Raw genomic sequence first — 16,231 nt, forward strand, 5'->3', positions numbered from 1 at the left:
GTCAAGGGTCATCTTTTAAGTCATGTCAGCATATTTTGTTTTCATTTTTTTTTGTGGGGGAGAACAAATCTAAAACACGTTGGTTTTATTGAAGTTTTGAGAATGTTTTTGAGGGATTCGTAGTAATTTAAATCCTTCTACTGAAAATCTTGTATGTTGCTGAATTCTCAGCCTGTAATTTTCTTCCTGTGCTGGATATGGAAGCATGTTTTTATGACACCACACTGTATTCAGCGGAATTATGAGCCTTCGTAAGCCAACCCAGCTCCTTCCCACTCTACAAAAGGCTGCATTTTCAGCAGAGGAAATAGAACACAAAATTACGAAGTAGGTAAAAGAAGTGGGTGGTGGTGAGCAGCGTGGGTGGACACAAAGAAAGCGGGAGCATGGGGCTGCATGCAGTGTCAGGGAAATTTAAAGGACATTTGCCTACCAAATTAAAAGTTGTCAGTTTAGAAAACTACTATTTGTATTGGAAGGTTTGTGAGGGAGATTTTTTTTTTTTTATATACATACTGGAGGAGTACTTATTTGGGAGCTCTAAGTTCTCTTCATGACTTCTTAGGATTCTGTTATGTAGCATTTCTTATTTCATTTTAGACAATTATCCTTTTTGTTGCAATACTTTAACATTTCTCTTTAGCCATAGAAACCTTTTGTTTTGGGGGATTTCTTGTTTTGAACTTTTTGTGCAACTAGTCAGGAGATTCTCCCTATATACTTGGTTCAAATCTGCCCGAACTGTTTATCCTTCACAAGTCTTTTTTGTGATTACAACAGCCTGCACCTTCTTATTACTGAGAGCCATTGTTATCCTTTTCTTGGCAATGATTGGGACCACATGACACCTCGTCTGCTGTTTCAGTCAAGCATTTCTTCTTGCTGGACATTTGCAGATGGATGCTCCACCTTTCTGGCTTGGATATGAGTGCTATGGGTTCAAATCCCAGTTCTTACATTTGCCTGGAGAGTTCTTTATCAACTGGGCCAACTCCCAGACCCTAACTTTTGTTTGATTTAAATTTAAACGCTTCTCTGGATTTTAGCTCAACTCCCACCTCTGTGTTCAACTTCTGGTGCTTCCAATTCTAGAACCATTTTGGAACAAAAATCAATTCCTCTTAGTTCTGTAAGGTCAAAGTGTTGATGGGTTTGGTGTCTTGGACTAACTACTCTGCTTCTACAGTGGTGTGTTACTTTATTTTGTCTTTTCTCTGTCCTCTCATGTAGAAAGAAGAAAGTAAAGTGGCTAGTTAGTCATCCCCTGTGCCAGCCTCATTCTGAGGTTACCAAAGCTTACCAAAGTAAATTCTGTCTCTTAACACTATTGAGTTATTGTATTTTCGAGATAATGCGAACATTCAAAGCAGTGAAATCTTGAAAATTTACAGCTTCTTCTTCTCTCATCATTTTTAGGTAGAATTTATGAGCAAGCATAGATTAAATGTTTCATGAATGAATAAATGAAATTCATGCCCTAGCAATGCTGAAACACGCATGGACACCCCTTATATGGCGGTTCTGTTGAAATTGTCTATATTCAGCTTCATGACCTATGTTGATGAGGATGACTAACCAGGTGTCTTACTGAAGAGGGGACCAGATCTCATTACAAATGGTTATGAGCCATCATGTGGTTGCTGAGAATTGAACTCAGGACCTTTGGAAGAGTAGCAGTGCTCTTAACCGCTGAGCTATGACTGTTTCATAGCCACATAAAAATAAGTACTTAGCATACATATTCAACTATGATACCAGGAGTCCTTTTTGCTTTTGCTATATATTAGTGATATTGATAGTATCTCAGAAATTGAAAATTGTTACTGTTTATTTTGAAGTCAGTTTTTGTATGAGTGTGTGTGTTATATGTATTGTCTGTACATACATGTACACATATGTGTGAATTAGTGTGCATTGTGTGTGTATATTCATATGGAGATCAGAAGTCAGCATTGGGTGATTGAATGTATTCCTTGATAGATCTCTTATTTTTCTGAGTTGGTCTCTCTCACTGAACCTGGAATTAATCTATTCAGCTAGGATGGCTGGCCAAGGAGCCCCAGGGAATCACCTTTGTCTTTCTTCCTGGTCCTGGGATTATAGATGGGCACCATGGCACCTAGCTTTTATGTGGGTCCTGGGGATCTGAACTCGGGTCCTCACGCTTGTGTACAGGCCCTTTTCAACGGAGCCTTATCACCAGTGCCTGGTGTTAACTTCATAAATGCTTTATTCCTTAGGATGCCTCACTAATGGACATGAACTCCTTCAGCCCTATGATGCCAACTTCCCCTTTGTCGATGATAAACCAAGTCAAGTTTGAAGATGAACCAGATCTAAAGGATCTCTTCATTACAGTTGATGCCCCTGAAAGCCATGTCACTACAATTGAAACTTTCATCACTTACAGGATCATAACCAAGGTAAATGCTGAGGGACCATTTTTTTCGAGCTTCTGAAAATGTGTAGTGTTAAAGAATCACGTGCATTGACTTTTCTTATGAAAGCTATTTCGGTAAGATAATTGCATCTTAGCTGCCCTTTATTTGGCTCTTATGAAATCTGATATTTGAATTGACTTTATTAAGTGGCGTTTTTTTGGTTGTTCTGCCAAGAATAAGATTTTGGTTTTTTTATCATACAAAATGATAACTAGCCTGGTGTGGTTGAGCATGCTTGGAATCCCAGCACTTGGAGGCTAAGTCAGGCGAAGCTCGAGTTTGAGGCCAACTTGGCAATGTATAGAGTTCAAGGACAGCCTGGACTTCATGAGACATACCCTAAATAAATAAAAGATAGATAGATAGATAGATAGATAGATAGATAGATAGATAGATAGATGATAGATAGATAATAAATAGATGATAGATAGATAGATAGATAGATAGATAGATAGATAGATACCATTGGAAAAAGAAGAGTTCGGTTTCTGTTAAAGACAGGAAATCATTAAAAATAGGACACATAACATTTTGTAATTTTTCTGAGAATTACAAAGTATAATACTCTTTGCTTCTCGGAGAGGATCAAACCACAACCATTGCTTGCATATGAAATGCTCGTTCAATAATACAAGAGAAATCGATTCAGAAAGCAAGTCTGCCATCCTTTACACAAAGAAAGCTAATGTCAGACAAAATGAAGCAAAATGTAATCGGTTTCAGTAAGTACTTTTAAGACTAATTTCTAATTTCTCTTTGCAAGTTAAGTATCTATTTTAGAAAGGCTCACCCATCACCAGCGTGGTTCTCAAGTGCTGAAGAACATCTCCTCTAGTTGAGAAGATTCTGGACAGTGTCCTCTTACCATCTTTCAGCACAGACTCCACCCTGTGGTCCATTGCGGTTCCTGAAAGTGTATATATTGAACCTCTTTCCTTGGCCCCTCATTTCCCTCAGTGCAAAGTGCACCCCACCCAGCTACATCATATAAGCTCACCGCATCTTCCTCCCAAGCCCTGCTTTGCTCAGGCAGAGTGGCTTCTATGCTGTCACTATTCTACGTGCCCCTTGGTCTCATGAATATGAATATGCTTTTCCATCTGTCTGATATCTCCATCTCCTTAGATGGAAAGGGTAATATTTATTTTTCAAGATATCAGCTGCCTAAGAAGGTTTCTCTAGCTGCCCAGTGCCTCCCAGCTTTCCCCTGTTCTTCCATACTATTCCAAGGGAACCCTTGAAGAATGTAAAGTATCCAGTTACAGAAAAGCAGCTAAAAATGCATCCTCAATCTTTCTAAGTCTCATGGTTCTTAAAGCTAAAATCTCGAGATTTCGGCAAATGCTAGTTCTGTAATAGAACCTGGTGTTTCTCTGAGAATCGACTTAGGTGAAACAATCAATGTAAAACACTTAGCCCTATGCGGTAAGTGGTTAGTAACTGGCATCTCCCCTTTAGTAAGTAGAAAAGTGTGTGAGGATTTGTGTTTATTTCCAGGGAGTCTGAGCTTCTCAAGGAAGGTTTTAGTAATTCCAAACAGGAGTGACTTACTTGATAATTTACTATTTTGTTGAATTAATGAGTAAAGTCCTCATATTTTATGCTATCAAGATGGGTTTTAGCAAGCTAGCAAAAAGCTGAATCTAGATTTCTCTCATTTGCTTTATGTCTTGGGCATGTCAATCAACCTCTTTTTATCAGTTTCTTCTTTTGTAAATAGGATAATGGCACTAACTTTGGAGACTTTTGTAGAAATCTGAATACATGAATACAGGCATACTGCTCAGAGTGGACCTGAGGTTCTGTGCTCTCGCTATCCTAACTGTGCACCTACCTTCTTGTCCTTGTCACCTCCAAGAAGAGGATCTGTGAAACAACTCTCTCCCCATCATTTGACTTTCTCAGATGTCCCTTATGAAGCACCCGGGAGATCTGGTTCTGGGTAGTGACACACATGAACTGTCCTTGTTTGTACGACATTTTTAACTGACTTCATTTAAATTAATTTAGTGTGCAAGGGAAAGTGGGTATGTGCAAGGGAAAGTGGGTATGTGCAAGAGTGCACATGACACTACCCAAGTGCTAGAGGACACCTTGAGGGAGATGGGAGTCCCTGAGCTTGAACTCAGATGGTCTGGGTTGGTGGCAGGTGTCTTGACCTGCTGAGCCATCTTATTGTCTTTTCCCATCATATTTAAATGGGCTGCTTCTATAAAAGTAATAATAAAAATGACATTAGAACATATGAACCAGTTGCCATCAATGGTGACTACATTGAGCAAGCAATGCTTTAAACACTTTCTACATAACTGAAAGCAATTAAGGAAATTAGATACTATTATTTGCCCTCATTTCCTTCCATTTGGGAACTGAAATTCAACTTTACACGAGTTCTACAGCATAATAATTGGCAGAGTTCTATTTAAACATAAACCATTTACTTTAATATATCTTTTCCCACTACATTTGTGTGTATGTAGAACTGGCAAACTGACTTTTCACATTACTATAAACTAAGTGCCCTTTTCTACTTTTTGACTACACTTATATGCAATAAATATACGTTACATATATAAATATATGAACATCTGTTAGATGTGAATTTTGTTATTAAAATAACTTTTTATTTGATTATTCTCATTCATGCAATATTGTACACAATTTTCTTTAAATGCTAGTGTTGTTCAGAGTATTTCTTTTATCTGTTACGAATCTATCTCTGGTCAGGCGACCCATGTTGGACAGAGATTTCTGCTTTAAAATTTTGGTGTGAATTGATTTACTGTTAATTTAATTTTAAGTCTTATGAAGGAAAACACAAAGTTGCTACAAACCTTGGACATTTATGGATGGCTTCTCTGAGAAAACTCCTTGCCCAAGCTGCCCCTGAAATCACTAGATGGCTAGGGTGACTTAAAGTTATGACTCGCTTGCCTACACCTCCTGTGTGCTGAGATTACTTGTGAGCCAACCACCTGGCCTAGCCAGTGCTGAGTGTCATACCTCATGCAAGATAAGCAAGCTCTTACAAACTGAAATACACCCCCAACTTCAGTTTTAGTTTTATAATATTGCAGTTCATGCATTCAAAGGTCTGTAAGAATATACACATATACATAATCACTTGTAAACTCTGATAGCCTCATGCTTAGGATCATTTAAGAATTATTCAGCTGTATGAGCGTGAGTGCCAGCACTCTCATGTTCAAGGCTTCTGTCTCAAGAGGAAAGGCTTTTGTTCTTGAGATGGACTGAGATGGACATCCTGAGGTGGCTACTTGGATGAAGTACTTTGTCTTTTGGACATGTAGAAATTAGTTTCTAAGAGTCTTAGAAAGACTCTTAGAAAGACTCTTTTTCTGTGGTCTTTTCTCCTATATTATTATCACGACGACAAACATGTTAATGTCTGATCGTGTGCAGGCAGTAGCTGATGCCCTTTATTCATGAAATGAGTATTCAGACTCATCTATTTCCAAAGCAGTTTTGTAAATCTTCTGTATTGTCTTCTTTTCTAGTTGCTGCTGCCTGGTAAGCCACGGCTATCCTTGCCAGCAGCTTCAACTCTGCCGCTACCAACAGCGATTCTGCCACAAGAGCCTCAGCTTGAGGAAATTATGTTCCCTCAAGCACCAATTCTTTCAAAGCTACAAAAGAACTTATCTAAATCTCTGTCCCTCCCAAGAACTCAAAATTCAAAGGTTGAGGTAGGATTCTGTTCCCCAGAGAGGCTGAATGACAAGCAGCTCAACCAGCTCACCCTCTCCCAAGTTGTTCTCTGTGCTGCTCCTTGCCCCTCCTTAAAAAGCCTTCTCCACCTGGCTCCCCTCGCTACATCTGGTCAGCTAGTGGCTGACGCTGCCTTCTGTCTGCAGGTGAATTTTATTTAATCAAGCACATCTTTGCTGATCCAGAGCACAAACAAAAGTAACACGCCCTAAAATAATATTCCACAACACTTGTGATCTTAGAATACCTGGATCAAAGGTCAGCGTTTGTTGAGCTAATCAGTACATTTAGGGTGTGTTTCACATGGACCCATTGGTGCTCAAAGTCAAGTTTCTTAGCTCTTGTGGTCGCAGATGGAAATGTAACCACTGTTTGTAGTATTGGTCCAATGGAAACCTGCGTTCAAGTTGGAAGCAATATTGTCACCAGAAGCACACCCTGTAGAATATATATTCTTTCTAAGTTGAAGATCTGTCTTCAAACCCAGTTAGTCCTATAGCTGGGATGCTTCTGCTTTAGATGGGATGGTGACTCTATACTCTACAGAAATCAGTCAATTTCTAAACTCAGATAGCTATAGCTTCTTTCCTTGCGGTATCCCATTCAGGCGGAGTATAAGATCCTGTAGTAGAAAGAAATATTCTGCTGAGACCTGGCCACATTTTCTGTTCTCTTCAATTGTTATATGTTAGGAAATTCTTTTAAGTCAGCGATAGAGTGATAAGGACAGACTTGAGTGATTCTTTGGTATGATTTGTCATCTTCATGCTGGAGTTTATAACAAATTGTTTTCTGTTTACTAAAGAATTGGCAGTGACTGGGGACATAGACAGCTGAAAGACATTTTCTTTAACCGTTACTTGAATGCATTCATTGTTATTAATAGTCACATCAGTTTATTGTTCTGGAAGTTGTTCACGAACCTGTTTGTAGTGCCTGGTGTTCAGTCGGAGGAGAGTGACTAATTCATTCGTGTGTGTGTGTATGTATGTATGCAGGCATGTATACATACATCCACATGTCAGTCAGCGGGTATGTATTGTTAAACATGTTTTTACTGGATTTAGATTTTCTGTTTTTACTGTTTCTATATCCTGTGTCATTTTGCAAAATAATTACATTTTTGAAGTGTTTTGTGAACATTTAGATTCTTAGGCTACTGCATCTGATGTATACCAACTTTTTTCCAACTGCAAAGAGAACATTTACTAAGATATACTGTGTTATATTATAAACATAGACTTCTAAGGATTTGTACAGTTTCATGAGCTTATTAATGATTTCTTAATGGTCAAAACGATACCCAATGACTTAAACTGCTTAATTTTAAAACTAATTCACCACTTTGGATAGTTGTTATTTTTCTGTGAGAGGGTGATATGTTTGCAATATTTTATTCTATCTTTAGTGCTGCAGGAAAACCTCAACCTAAATATTACTATATGTATTTTATATGCAAAAATTCAGCTATGTGAGACATTGGTATAAGTGGTTATTTTCTCGTGAGAGGTAAGTATGAATTAGAGAAATACTACTTTTATTTTGGCCTGAGATGCAGGCAGGAGATATGAGGTTGATACTGAGCCCATGTCCTTGTCACATGAGCTGGCAGTGATTTTTCATTTACTGGGAACAGACAGCGTAATGTATTTGCTAAAATTTTGGAGTTTAAGCATGTAGCTCAAAATAAAACCCCTTGAGAAATTATAGAGAGAAATATCTTTTCACATTAAATATCCATTAATTACATTCTTTTTGAAAAAGTGGCAAAATCACTCTGCAAAATGTTAGAATTTTTACATACCAACAGCGAATTTTAGTGGAAGCAGTTCATTTGAATCACGTCCAAGAGAGCAGTCTTCTCAGTTATATTCAGGTTATTTTCCAGATTTTAAAAATAGAACTTTCCTCAAATTCTGAATGTTAATCACGTTAAGAAAAGAAGAATGTTTGAAACCTACATTCCGAGCCCACTTTCCAAACGAGAAAATCACGCCAGAGTACTAGTAGTTAAAACAGCCAGATGGTTGTTGGAAGGCAAAGTTTTCAGTTTGGACTTCAAATTTAAGGGTGGTGTTTGCTTTCTTTCTGGAAAAACCGGAAAGTTCGCTTCATTTCATCTGCTGCATGAATAGATGACAAAAAAAAAATGCATGCAGACTGACAAACACTGCATAATTAGGATGCAAGCTTTCTTGGAGACCAGTTTCCCCTCTCCTCCGTAATATCTGAAATAGAATTAAGTGAATGTCTCCCGTCGTATACTTTATGGGCTGTTATGTTTTCCTGCTTCCTTCAGACATCTCGTGGGGAATTTGATTCCAGTGAATTTGAAGTTAGGCGACGTTATCAAGATTTCCTCTGGTTGAAGGGTAGACTGGAAGAAGCACATCCCACGCTCATTATTCCAGTAAGTTTTAAGGGTTTGTGGTTGTGGTTGTTTATATTGTAGCCCCTGTACTAGCATGAGTATTTTAGAATGTCTAAACCACAATTCCTTTAAACATACTAAGATTCATTTATCTTAAGAACATTTACTTCTAATCCCTTTAACCTACCTATAGATTTTTTAAACTATTGTAATATGAACTGATGTTTTATTTTTTATGCATATGTATATAGAGGTCTCAGAACTACACGGGATGCTGGGCACAGGGGGTGGGTGGAGGGAGATTCTCCGTCTACTATGTGGATCACAGGAGATTGAGCTCAGGTAGTCAGCCTGGTCTTCCACCATGTGAATCCTGGGAATGAAACTCAGGTTGTCAGACTTGACAGCAAGTGCCTTTCCCCACTAGACCATCTTACTAACCCTCAAATGGATTTTTTTTAAATACATATTTTCTTTTTTTATATATATTGGCATGTAAACTTAGTTTTGACTGTTCCCCCCACCCACCCATGTAGCCTGTCTCCATCTCCACCCCCAATTATTCCACTGTCAAACCCATGTTTTCTCAGATAGTTATTGTTTTTATTTTTGGTCTCAGCCGTTGCCAGAAAAGTTTATCGTGAAAGGGATGGTGGAACGTTTCAACGATGACTTCATCGAAACCCGCAGGAAGGCATTGCATAAGTTTCTGAACAGGATCGCTGATCATCCAACTTTAACATTTAATGAAGATTTCAAGGTTTTCCTCACTGCACAGGCCTGCGTAAGTGGTTCTATTTTATATTCATAAGACTCCCTTAGTGTTCACATGTGCAAAAGCCTGTATCCTCCCTCTTTCTTGCCTTTACACATTAGTTAAAGGTGTCCTTGAAGTGTGTTTGTCAATTGTGCTTTTTTTTGAAAAAAAAAAAAAGACCCTTGAGAAACTTCTTCAGGAATAACTGTAATGGTCTGCCCTGTCCCTTTAAGAGACAAGCTCTGCCCACTCCCCCCTCTGCTAAAGCAAGCAGGTCTTCCTTCAGCTTGCAGCCAGTATTTCTCAAGGGATGATTTTTTGAGCTCTCAATAAATAATCTGCTATTATACTTGAAAAATTTATCAAGCTTTCCACTCTTTTCACTATTAACGTGGGCCCTAAGAAATCATCTTGAGGTCATTTTATATGGCATACCTGCTCTAAATTTAGGTTGGGGACTGGAGAGATAATATTTAAGAGTGCTTGTTCCTCTTGCAGAGGATCTGAGTTCAGTTTACAACTGTCTGTAACTTCAGTTTCAGGGGATTTGACACCCTCTTTTGGCTTTTAAGGGCACTGCATGAATGTGAGACATATATACATTCAGGCAAACACACCCACATGAATGTAACATAAACGTAAATCGAAAAGAAAGAAATATATATTTCCTATCACATCATGGACTTCTTGGGTATCTTGTTGATCCCTGATCCCAGGGTTGTTGTTTTAAAGATGTATGCTTTGAGAAAAGACTGCCCACCTGATTTACACAAGTGCTTTGAAATGGACTATTTATCCAGTAGACTGGAGTGTGGGAGGATGTTACCAAAAATAAATTTAGATGCCTCAAATGCATGTGTTTTAAAAGACACACAGAGCAATGTGTTGCTGTCTCTGTCTCACTCTATGCTGCTCTGTGGGATGCTGCTGATTGACACACCACACTCCTTTCTCTTTTTTGTTTCTAGGAACTGTCTTCTTATAAGAAGCAAGGGCCTAGCTTGCTGAGCAGGATGGGGCAGACAGTCAGAGCTGTGGCTTCCTCCATGAGAGGAGTGAGGAACCGGCCGGATGAGTTCACGGAAATGAACAACTTCATCGAGACGTTTAACCAGAAAATCAATTTGATAGATAAAATATCTCAGAGAATTTACAAGGAAGAAAGGGGTGCGTAGGGTCACCTAAGACTGGTCATACAGATGTTCGACCTCTTCTGGACCTTCACTTTGGCGGCTGTGGTGTGGGATGTGCTGTGGCTGACTCTCTTACAATTTTACTTGCCAATATGACTCAGGCTGTGCCATTCGTTGAAAAATTTTCACAAACTGGAGAGGTGGCTCAGTCTATAAAGTGCTTAGCATACATTCACAGATGAGGACTTGAGTTCCATTTCCAGCAGCAATATAAAAACCTGTGTGTATGAGCATAAAAACCTGGGGGTAGTAGCATAAGCATAGAACCCTGGTGATGGAGAGACAGAGGCAAGTAGATCTCTGGGGATCATCGTCCAGTAGGTCTGTTTGAGTCAGTAATCCTAATGTCCCACTCAAGGACCCTTCTCATGAAACAAAGTAATTACTTCCTAAGGAACAGCACCCAAGGTTAACTTCTGACACCCCCACCACATTCATACCTGCACACTCATGCATGAGCACCAGTTCACACAAACACACACACATACACTTACACACATATACACCCTGCACACACATACACACATTTCCTAAGTGTTTTTAGGTAGTTGTGGCCACTTTTCATTTGGTTCTGTGGAGCTCTAGCTGTTCTGGCTTCTGTGTGTAGACCATGACAGCAACTCTAGCTCTGAGCTTGAGATTTTGAAGTTAGTTCTACCATGGTAGTATCAAGATTCAACATGAACTTGACCCAGAAGTGAAAGAATGACATTTTAGGAGTTGCAGTTTTCATATTCTCTAGTGGTGTTGGGAGCAGAATGATGTGTTAACACCTTCAATGCATGTCGTAAAGACTTTCCTATTAACTGCCTCTTACAGATCAGGCTAATCTTTAGTTTTCAGTAGTTCTATTCCTATTCCTAAATGATTTTTATTTTCTAATTTTTTTTTTTTTGGCTTTTCGAGACAGGGCTTCTCTGTGGCTTTGGAGCCTGTCCTGGAACTAGCTCTTGTAGACCAGGCTGGTCTCGAACTCCCAGAGATCCGCCTGCCTCTGCCTCCCAAGTGCTGGGATTAAAGGCGTGCGCCACCACCGCCCGGCTTTATTTTCTAATTTTAATGCTACAAGAGACAGCTGAATCAGCAAACATGTTTTCTAATATAGGTTGGTAGTGGAGACGAAGGGTCACATACAAATAGAAGTTATTGTACCGATGGCTTATTTGTTAATTTCTTGATTGTCTACCTCTGTCATTAAACTGTAAGGCCCTTGCAGATAGGCAGAGGGAAATTTGATCTTATTTCTGGTCTGTACTATGTCGATAGCTGCCGTGTGGGCAAAGGAGAGATCTACTTCTTCAAGTTGTCCTCTGACCTCCATGGGCGCCCCGTGGCACATGTGCTATACCGCCCCCCAGATAAATAAATATGTAACGGAGAAAAGGAGTTTGGAAGTAGGAGATGGCTCAGTGGTTGAAGCACTTTGCTGCGGGAGTGTGGGAAACTGAGTTTCTATCTTCCGAAACCGTGTAAACCTGGGCACAAAGGCTCACCATCTGTAGCTCTGTAGCCGCAGAGCTGAGGAGGAGAGACAGGTGGATCCTAGAGGCGCCCTGCCTAGTCAGCCTAGCCAAAGGCAGGGGAGCTCTAGATTCGCCGTGAGATCCTGCCTACCTGAAAATAAAAGGCGAAAGTCATGGAGGAAGGCACCAAACATAAACCACTAGTCTCCATATGCAGACACATGGATGAGCACACTCACATACATATATACATACCGAAACATACAGAGAATTAACAAAGAAATAATTTTTTAAAAAACGCAATTATTTTCCTAGAAGATGTGCAGTCTTCATTATGTAGTGACTGGATGCAGTTTAATCATTGGGTTTTATCCTCTTTATGTTTTCATTTCTTCTTCCTTCCTTTCTTTCTTTCTGCCTCTCCATTTCTTCTTCCTTTCCTTTCTTCCTTTCTTTCTTTCTGTCTCTCCATTTCTTCTTTCCTTTCTTCCTTCCTTTCTTTTCTTTCTTTCCTCTTTGCATGGGATCTCAAAATGTATTCTGTCTAGCTAACCTCATGCTAAGAGTCAGTTATGCAGCCCTATACCGGGTTTACTGTTTTTATTATTCTCCGGAAGTTAATGATTTTAGCTAGGTTCTGTGATTGCAGAACTCTGAAGCAGGTTCTGGATACACAGTTAGGCTGGGTATGCAACTCAAAGCATTCTGTGGACATTATTGACACGTAAGAGTGATAAGGGTGTCAACAAGCTTTGAAATTACTGGCAAAGAGGATGTTTAGTAGACTTTCCTCTTTGTGAAGGAACCTTGATCCTGACAGACATTGTCATGTCAAGTTCTTGTTGTTGGAGTGATTGCTTCCAGCCTGTCCTGGAGAATTCTCATTATTTAAGGCCAGGAGGGATTTGGGGAAGGGAAAACATGATCAAACTATATTATATGAGAAACATTGATTTAAAAAAATGAAAAAAAGAGATAAAGCCCACTTAACAGACCTGGAGGACTAGATTCCACTCATATTAATGGAGAGTCCTTCGGGAATTTTGGAGTCTTCACCTGTGCAGGTCATTCATTCATATCCACATTAGGGAATATTTGAAGACAATTTCTCTTTTGAGGTTTTTCATTCTCCACTAAAAAATATGCTTGGCTTTCTTTTCTTTTCTGCTCCCCAGTTTATTTGGCAGAATGCTGTTGAGCACATGTTGCATTGCTTCTCTGTGCTGTGGACTAAAGAAGAGGTTGCAACTGTGCCTGCCTAGCAGACTGCACAGTGTACTTGATACATATATTATGACTTGAATTCCAGGGGAATTAATAAATGTTGGCATATTGGTGTGAGTTGAATGCTGTGTAATTTAAAGAAGGCTCTTTGATAAAAATAGCTACCTAACAATAACCATCAATGAGCACACACCCTGAGGACAGAACTGTTAAAGGTCTTGTTTTCTGGTTTAGTGTTAACACTCTTGACCAAAGATGAACCTAGACTCAGAAGAGTGAAGTTAAGACTGACACCTTTATCGTCATGAGATCACTCATGTCTTTATTATTTTGAAACTTGTTGAGTTCACTTGATCATGAAAAAATAAATTGTGCTAGTAGTAGCTTCACTTGGAAGAATAGATCTTGGTGTACCACATAGACAGAAGATTAAATGTAAAGAGTATCATTGTGTTTATGGTGATTCTTTGAGAGTATTGGGAGGAGCCTTGTAGATTTGCTTAGTCAATGGGCCATGGTTACTATTGGAGAGTGTATATAGTTAAAAGAAAAGGAGAAAGACAGATTTTGTTTAGGACATCCTTAGGCGCTGATATACTCAGGTATATGATAGGTGGAAGTTTATAATAGCTATGATGGTTGTATGGTATATTTTTCCAAGCCTGGACAGTGAAAAGGACATCCAATTTTGTTTATACCTAGAGAAAGGAACTTCAAAAACTAACTTGTACAACCTGGGATAGCTGGTTAGTTAATATGATGGTATTATATTAACTAATGATAATATAAGCATTTGCCTATATCCAAGTGTGAAGACTTGTATAGAGTGAAACAATGTCCTGTCATATTGTCTATGATACAGGAATTTTGAAGAAAAAACATTTTTAGGGACTGCAGAGATGGCTCAGCATTTCAGTGTGCTTACTGCTCTCCCAGAGGATGTTGGCTCACTACTGCTTGCAAATCTATCCATCCCCAAGGGTCCCAGCACCCTCTTCTGGTCTCAGTGGATACACGAACACATGTAGTGCACAGTTCTACAACCAACCAAATAAATACAAATAAAAATATGTATTAAAATGTAAATTGGCTGTCACTTCTTTGTTTTAGATTATTTGGATGAAATGAAAGAATATGGCCCCATTCATACTGTGTGGTCAGCATCAGAAGAAGACCTAGTTGACACATTGAAAGGCATCGCCAGCTGCATCGACCAGTGCTGTAAGGCCACTGAGAAGCGGATGTCCGGGCTGTCAGAGGTCTTGCTCCCTGTCGTCCATGAGTACGTGCTCTACAGTGAGATGCTAATGGTAAGCCACTCTAGCAAGAGTCTCACTGCTCTTCCCTGCTTGATCCTATCTGTGTGTTTCTACCACTCTTTCCTCTCCTCGTGGGATGTTTTACATGTAGATGCCCGAGGGATATCTGTTGATTCCCAGCATCCATGAATCAATGACTGGAAAACCATGTAGGAGAGGATTAAATACTCAATAGCAGCACCAATGATTTATCTGATTGTTGTCAATCCAAAGCATCCTCAATTAAGATTTACTTCAGGACCAGTCTTCTAGCACTTAAATGTTTTATTTTAAAATATTTCTTTTGTATGTCTTATAGATTTATTTCCCTGAGAGTTACTCTCCTGTATCATTTATGATTTTAGAACATACTTAATATGTATTATGTATATTTTATGTAGAGAGTGATTGAATAGAGGCTTGATATCTGCTTTGCCTTCGGGCTGTTTCTGAAATGAAATTTTTCAAGTTAAAATGTTCTCTTTGACCATTTGAAAACCTTTTGTTTTTTATATCTACATTTTACATTTTTCTTCCTCAGTTCAACTTAAGATTCCCAGATTCTTGCATTTGGTAGTGCTGTCTGTAGTGCCAATTTTATTTCCTGTATCGCCCTTTGCTCTCAGTATGTTGTACAGAAAAGTGGCTCCTTCTGGTGTCTAATGTTTTAGGGAGATGGTAGAGGATAGCCACAAGGGAGTATAATCATATACTCCAATATAGCCCCTTCTGTTTATAGTTGGAACCATGATTGATTTCTGATGTTATACACCCCTGATTTGTAGGAATCTTTTTTCAAAAATTGTTTCTATTTAGGTAAGGTAGTATAGCCTTTTAAACATGAGGTCCTTCTCTTGTTTACGCGTTTGTCATGTTTAGGCTTTCTCTGAGAGAGTCATTAGATCTTGCGTGAACTTTTCAGACTTTGTTCTTATCTGTATTCTGGGGAGTCTTCCATAAACAAACACTGCTTGTTTATCACAGTCCTAGGTTTCACATCTCCTTGGCTGAACTCTTAGTTTTCTCTCATTATTATCTCTTTATGATTCTTCAGGGAAATCTGGTTTGTCGGTTTTCTTTCATCAATCAGATGGTATTTATCCATCCCTGTGCTAAGTCAAGATAGGAATCAGTAAAGCAAATTCTTGTGTAATTAAAGTCCTGGAAAATCATAATATCTACTAGAAAGCATTCTTATTTACCTACTCAATGGTTGAATTATCTTATAGTCACCAATGATGTAAACAACACTTTTTTTGTTTTTTTTATATTTATTTATTTATTATGTATACAGCATTCCTTCCATGTATGATTGAAGGCCAGAAGAGGGCACCAGACCCCATTACAGATGGTTGTGAGCCACCATGTGGTTGCTAGGAATTGAACTCAGGACCTTTGGAAGAACAGTCAGTGCTCTTAACCTCTGAGCCATCTCTCCAGCTCCTAAACAGTACTTTTTATATTACTGTTTTGCTTCTTTTTATATTGGGATCTTGTAATCTGAGTTAAAATAATCAGTAGCGATATCTTGATAAAAATAATAATTAAAATTGTGTAATCGTATGAAGTATATATTTATATTCAAAATATATTTATTAATGTGAAGTACAGTACAGACGTATACCCCAAGTATGTGGAATTTAATTATAGTAGGAGTCATGTCGATTAGAGGAAAAATAGGGTGTGTTAGTTAGGGTTTCTGTGGCTGTGGGCAGACTGCATGACTAGGGCAGTGCTTATAAAGGAAAACGTTGA

General features: G+C 38.8%; 1 protein-coding gene across 2 annotated transcripts in view; it reads left to right on the top strand.

Annotated features, from left to right (window-relative positions):
* Positions 1–16,231, top strand: part of Snx7 (sorting nexin 7) — a 79,167-nt gene that overhangs the window by 18,462 nt on the left and 44,474 nt on the right. For both annotated transcript variants that reach the window (XM_041653164.1, XM_041653155.1), the window contains exons 2-6: positions 2,241–2,423; positions 8,470–8,580; positions 9,161–9,325; positions 10,267–10,465; positions 14,289–14,488. In XM_041653164.1, the coding sequence (XP_041509098.1) occupies positions 2,241–2,423; positions 8,470–8,580; positions 9,161–9,325; positions 10,267–10,465; positions 14,289–14,488 (858 nt within the window). The remainder of the gene's footprint in view (positions 1–2,240; positions 2,424–8,469; positions 8,581–9,160; positions 9,326–10,266; positions 10,466–14,288; positions 14,489–16,231) is intronic.

Source organism: Microtus oregoni, unplaced genomic scaffold (assembly GCF_018167655.1).
Source record: "Microtus oregoni isolate MIOR12 unplaced genomic scaffold, Mior012 000000F_ref0000247, whole genome shotgun sequence".
NCBI classification, from domain to species: domain Eukaryota; kingdom Metazoa; phylum Chordata; class Mammalia; order Rodentia; family Cricetidae; genus Microtus; species Microtus oregoni.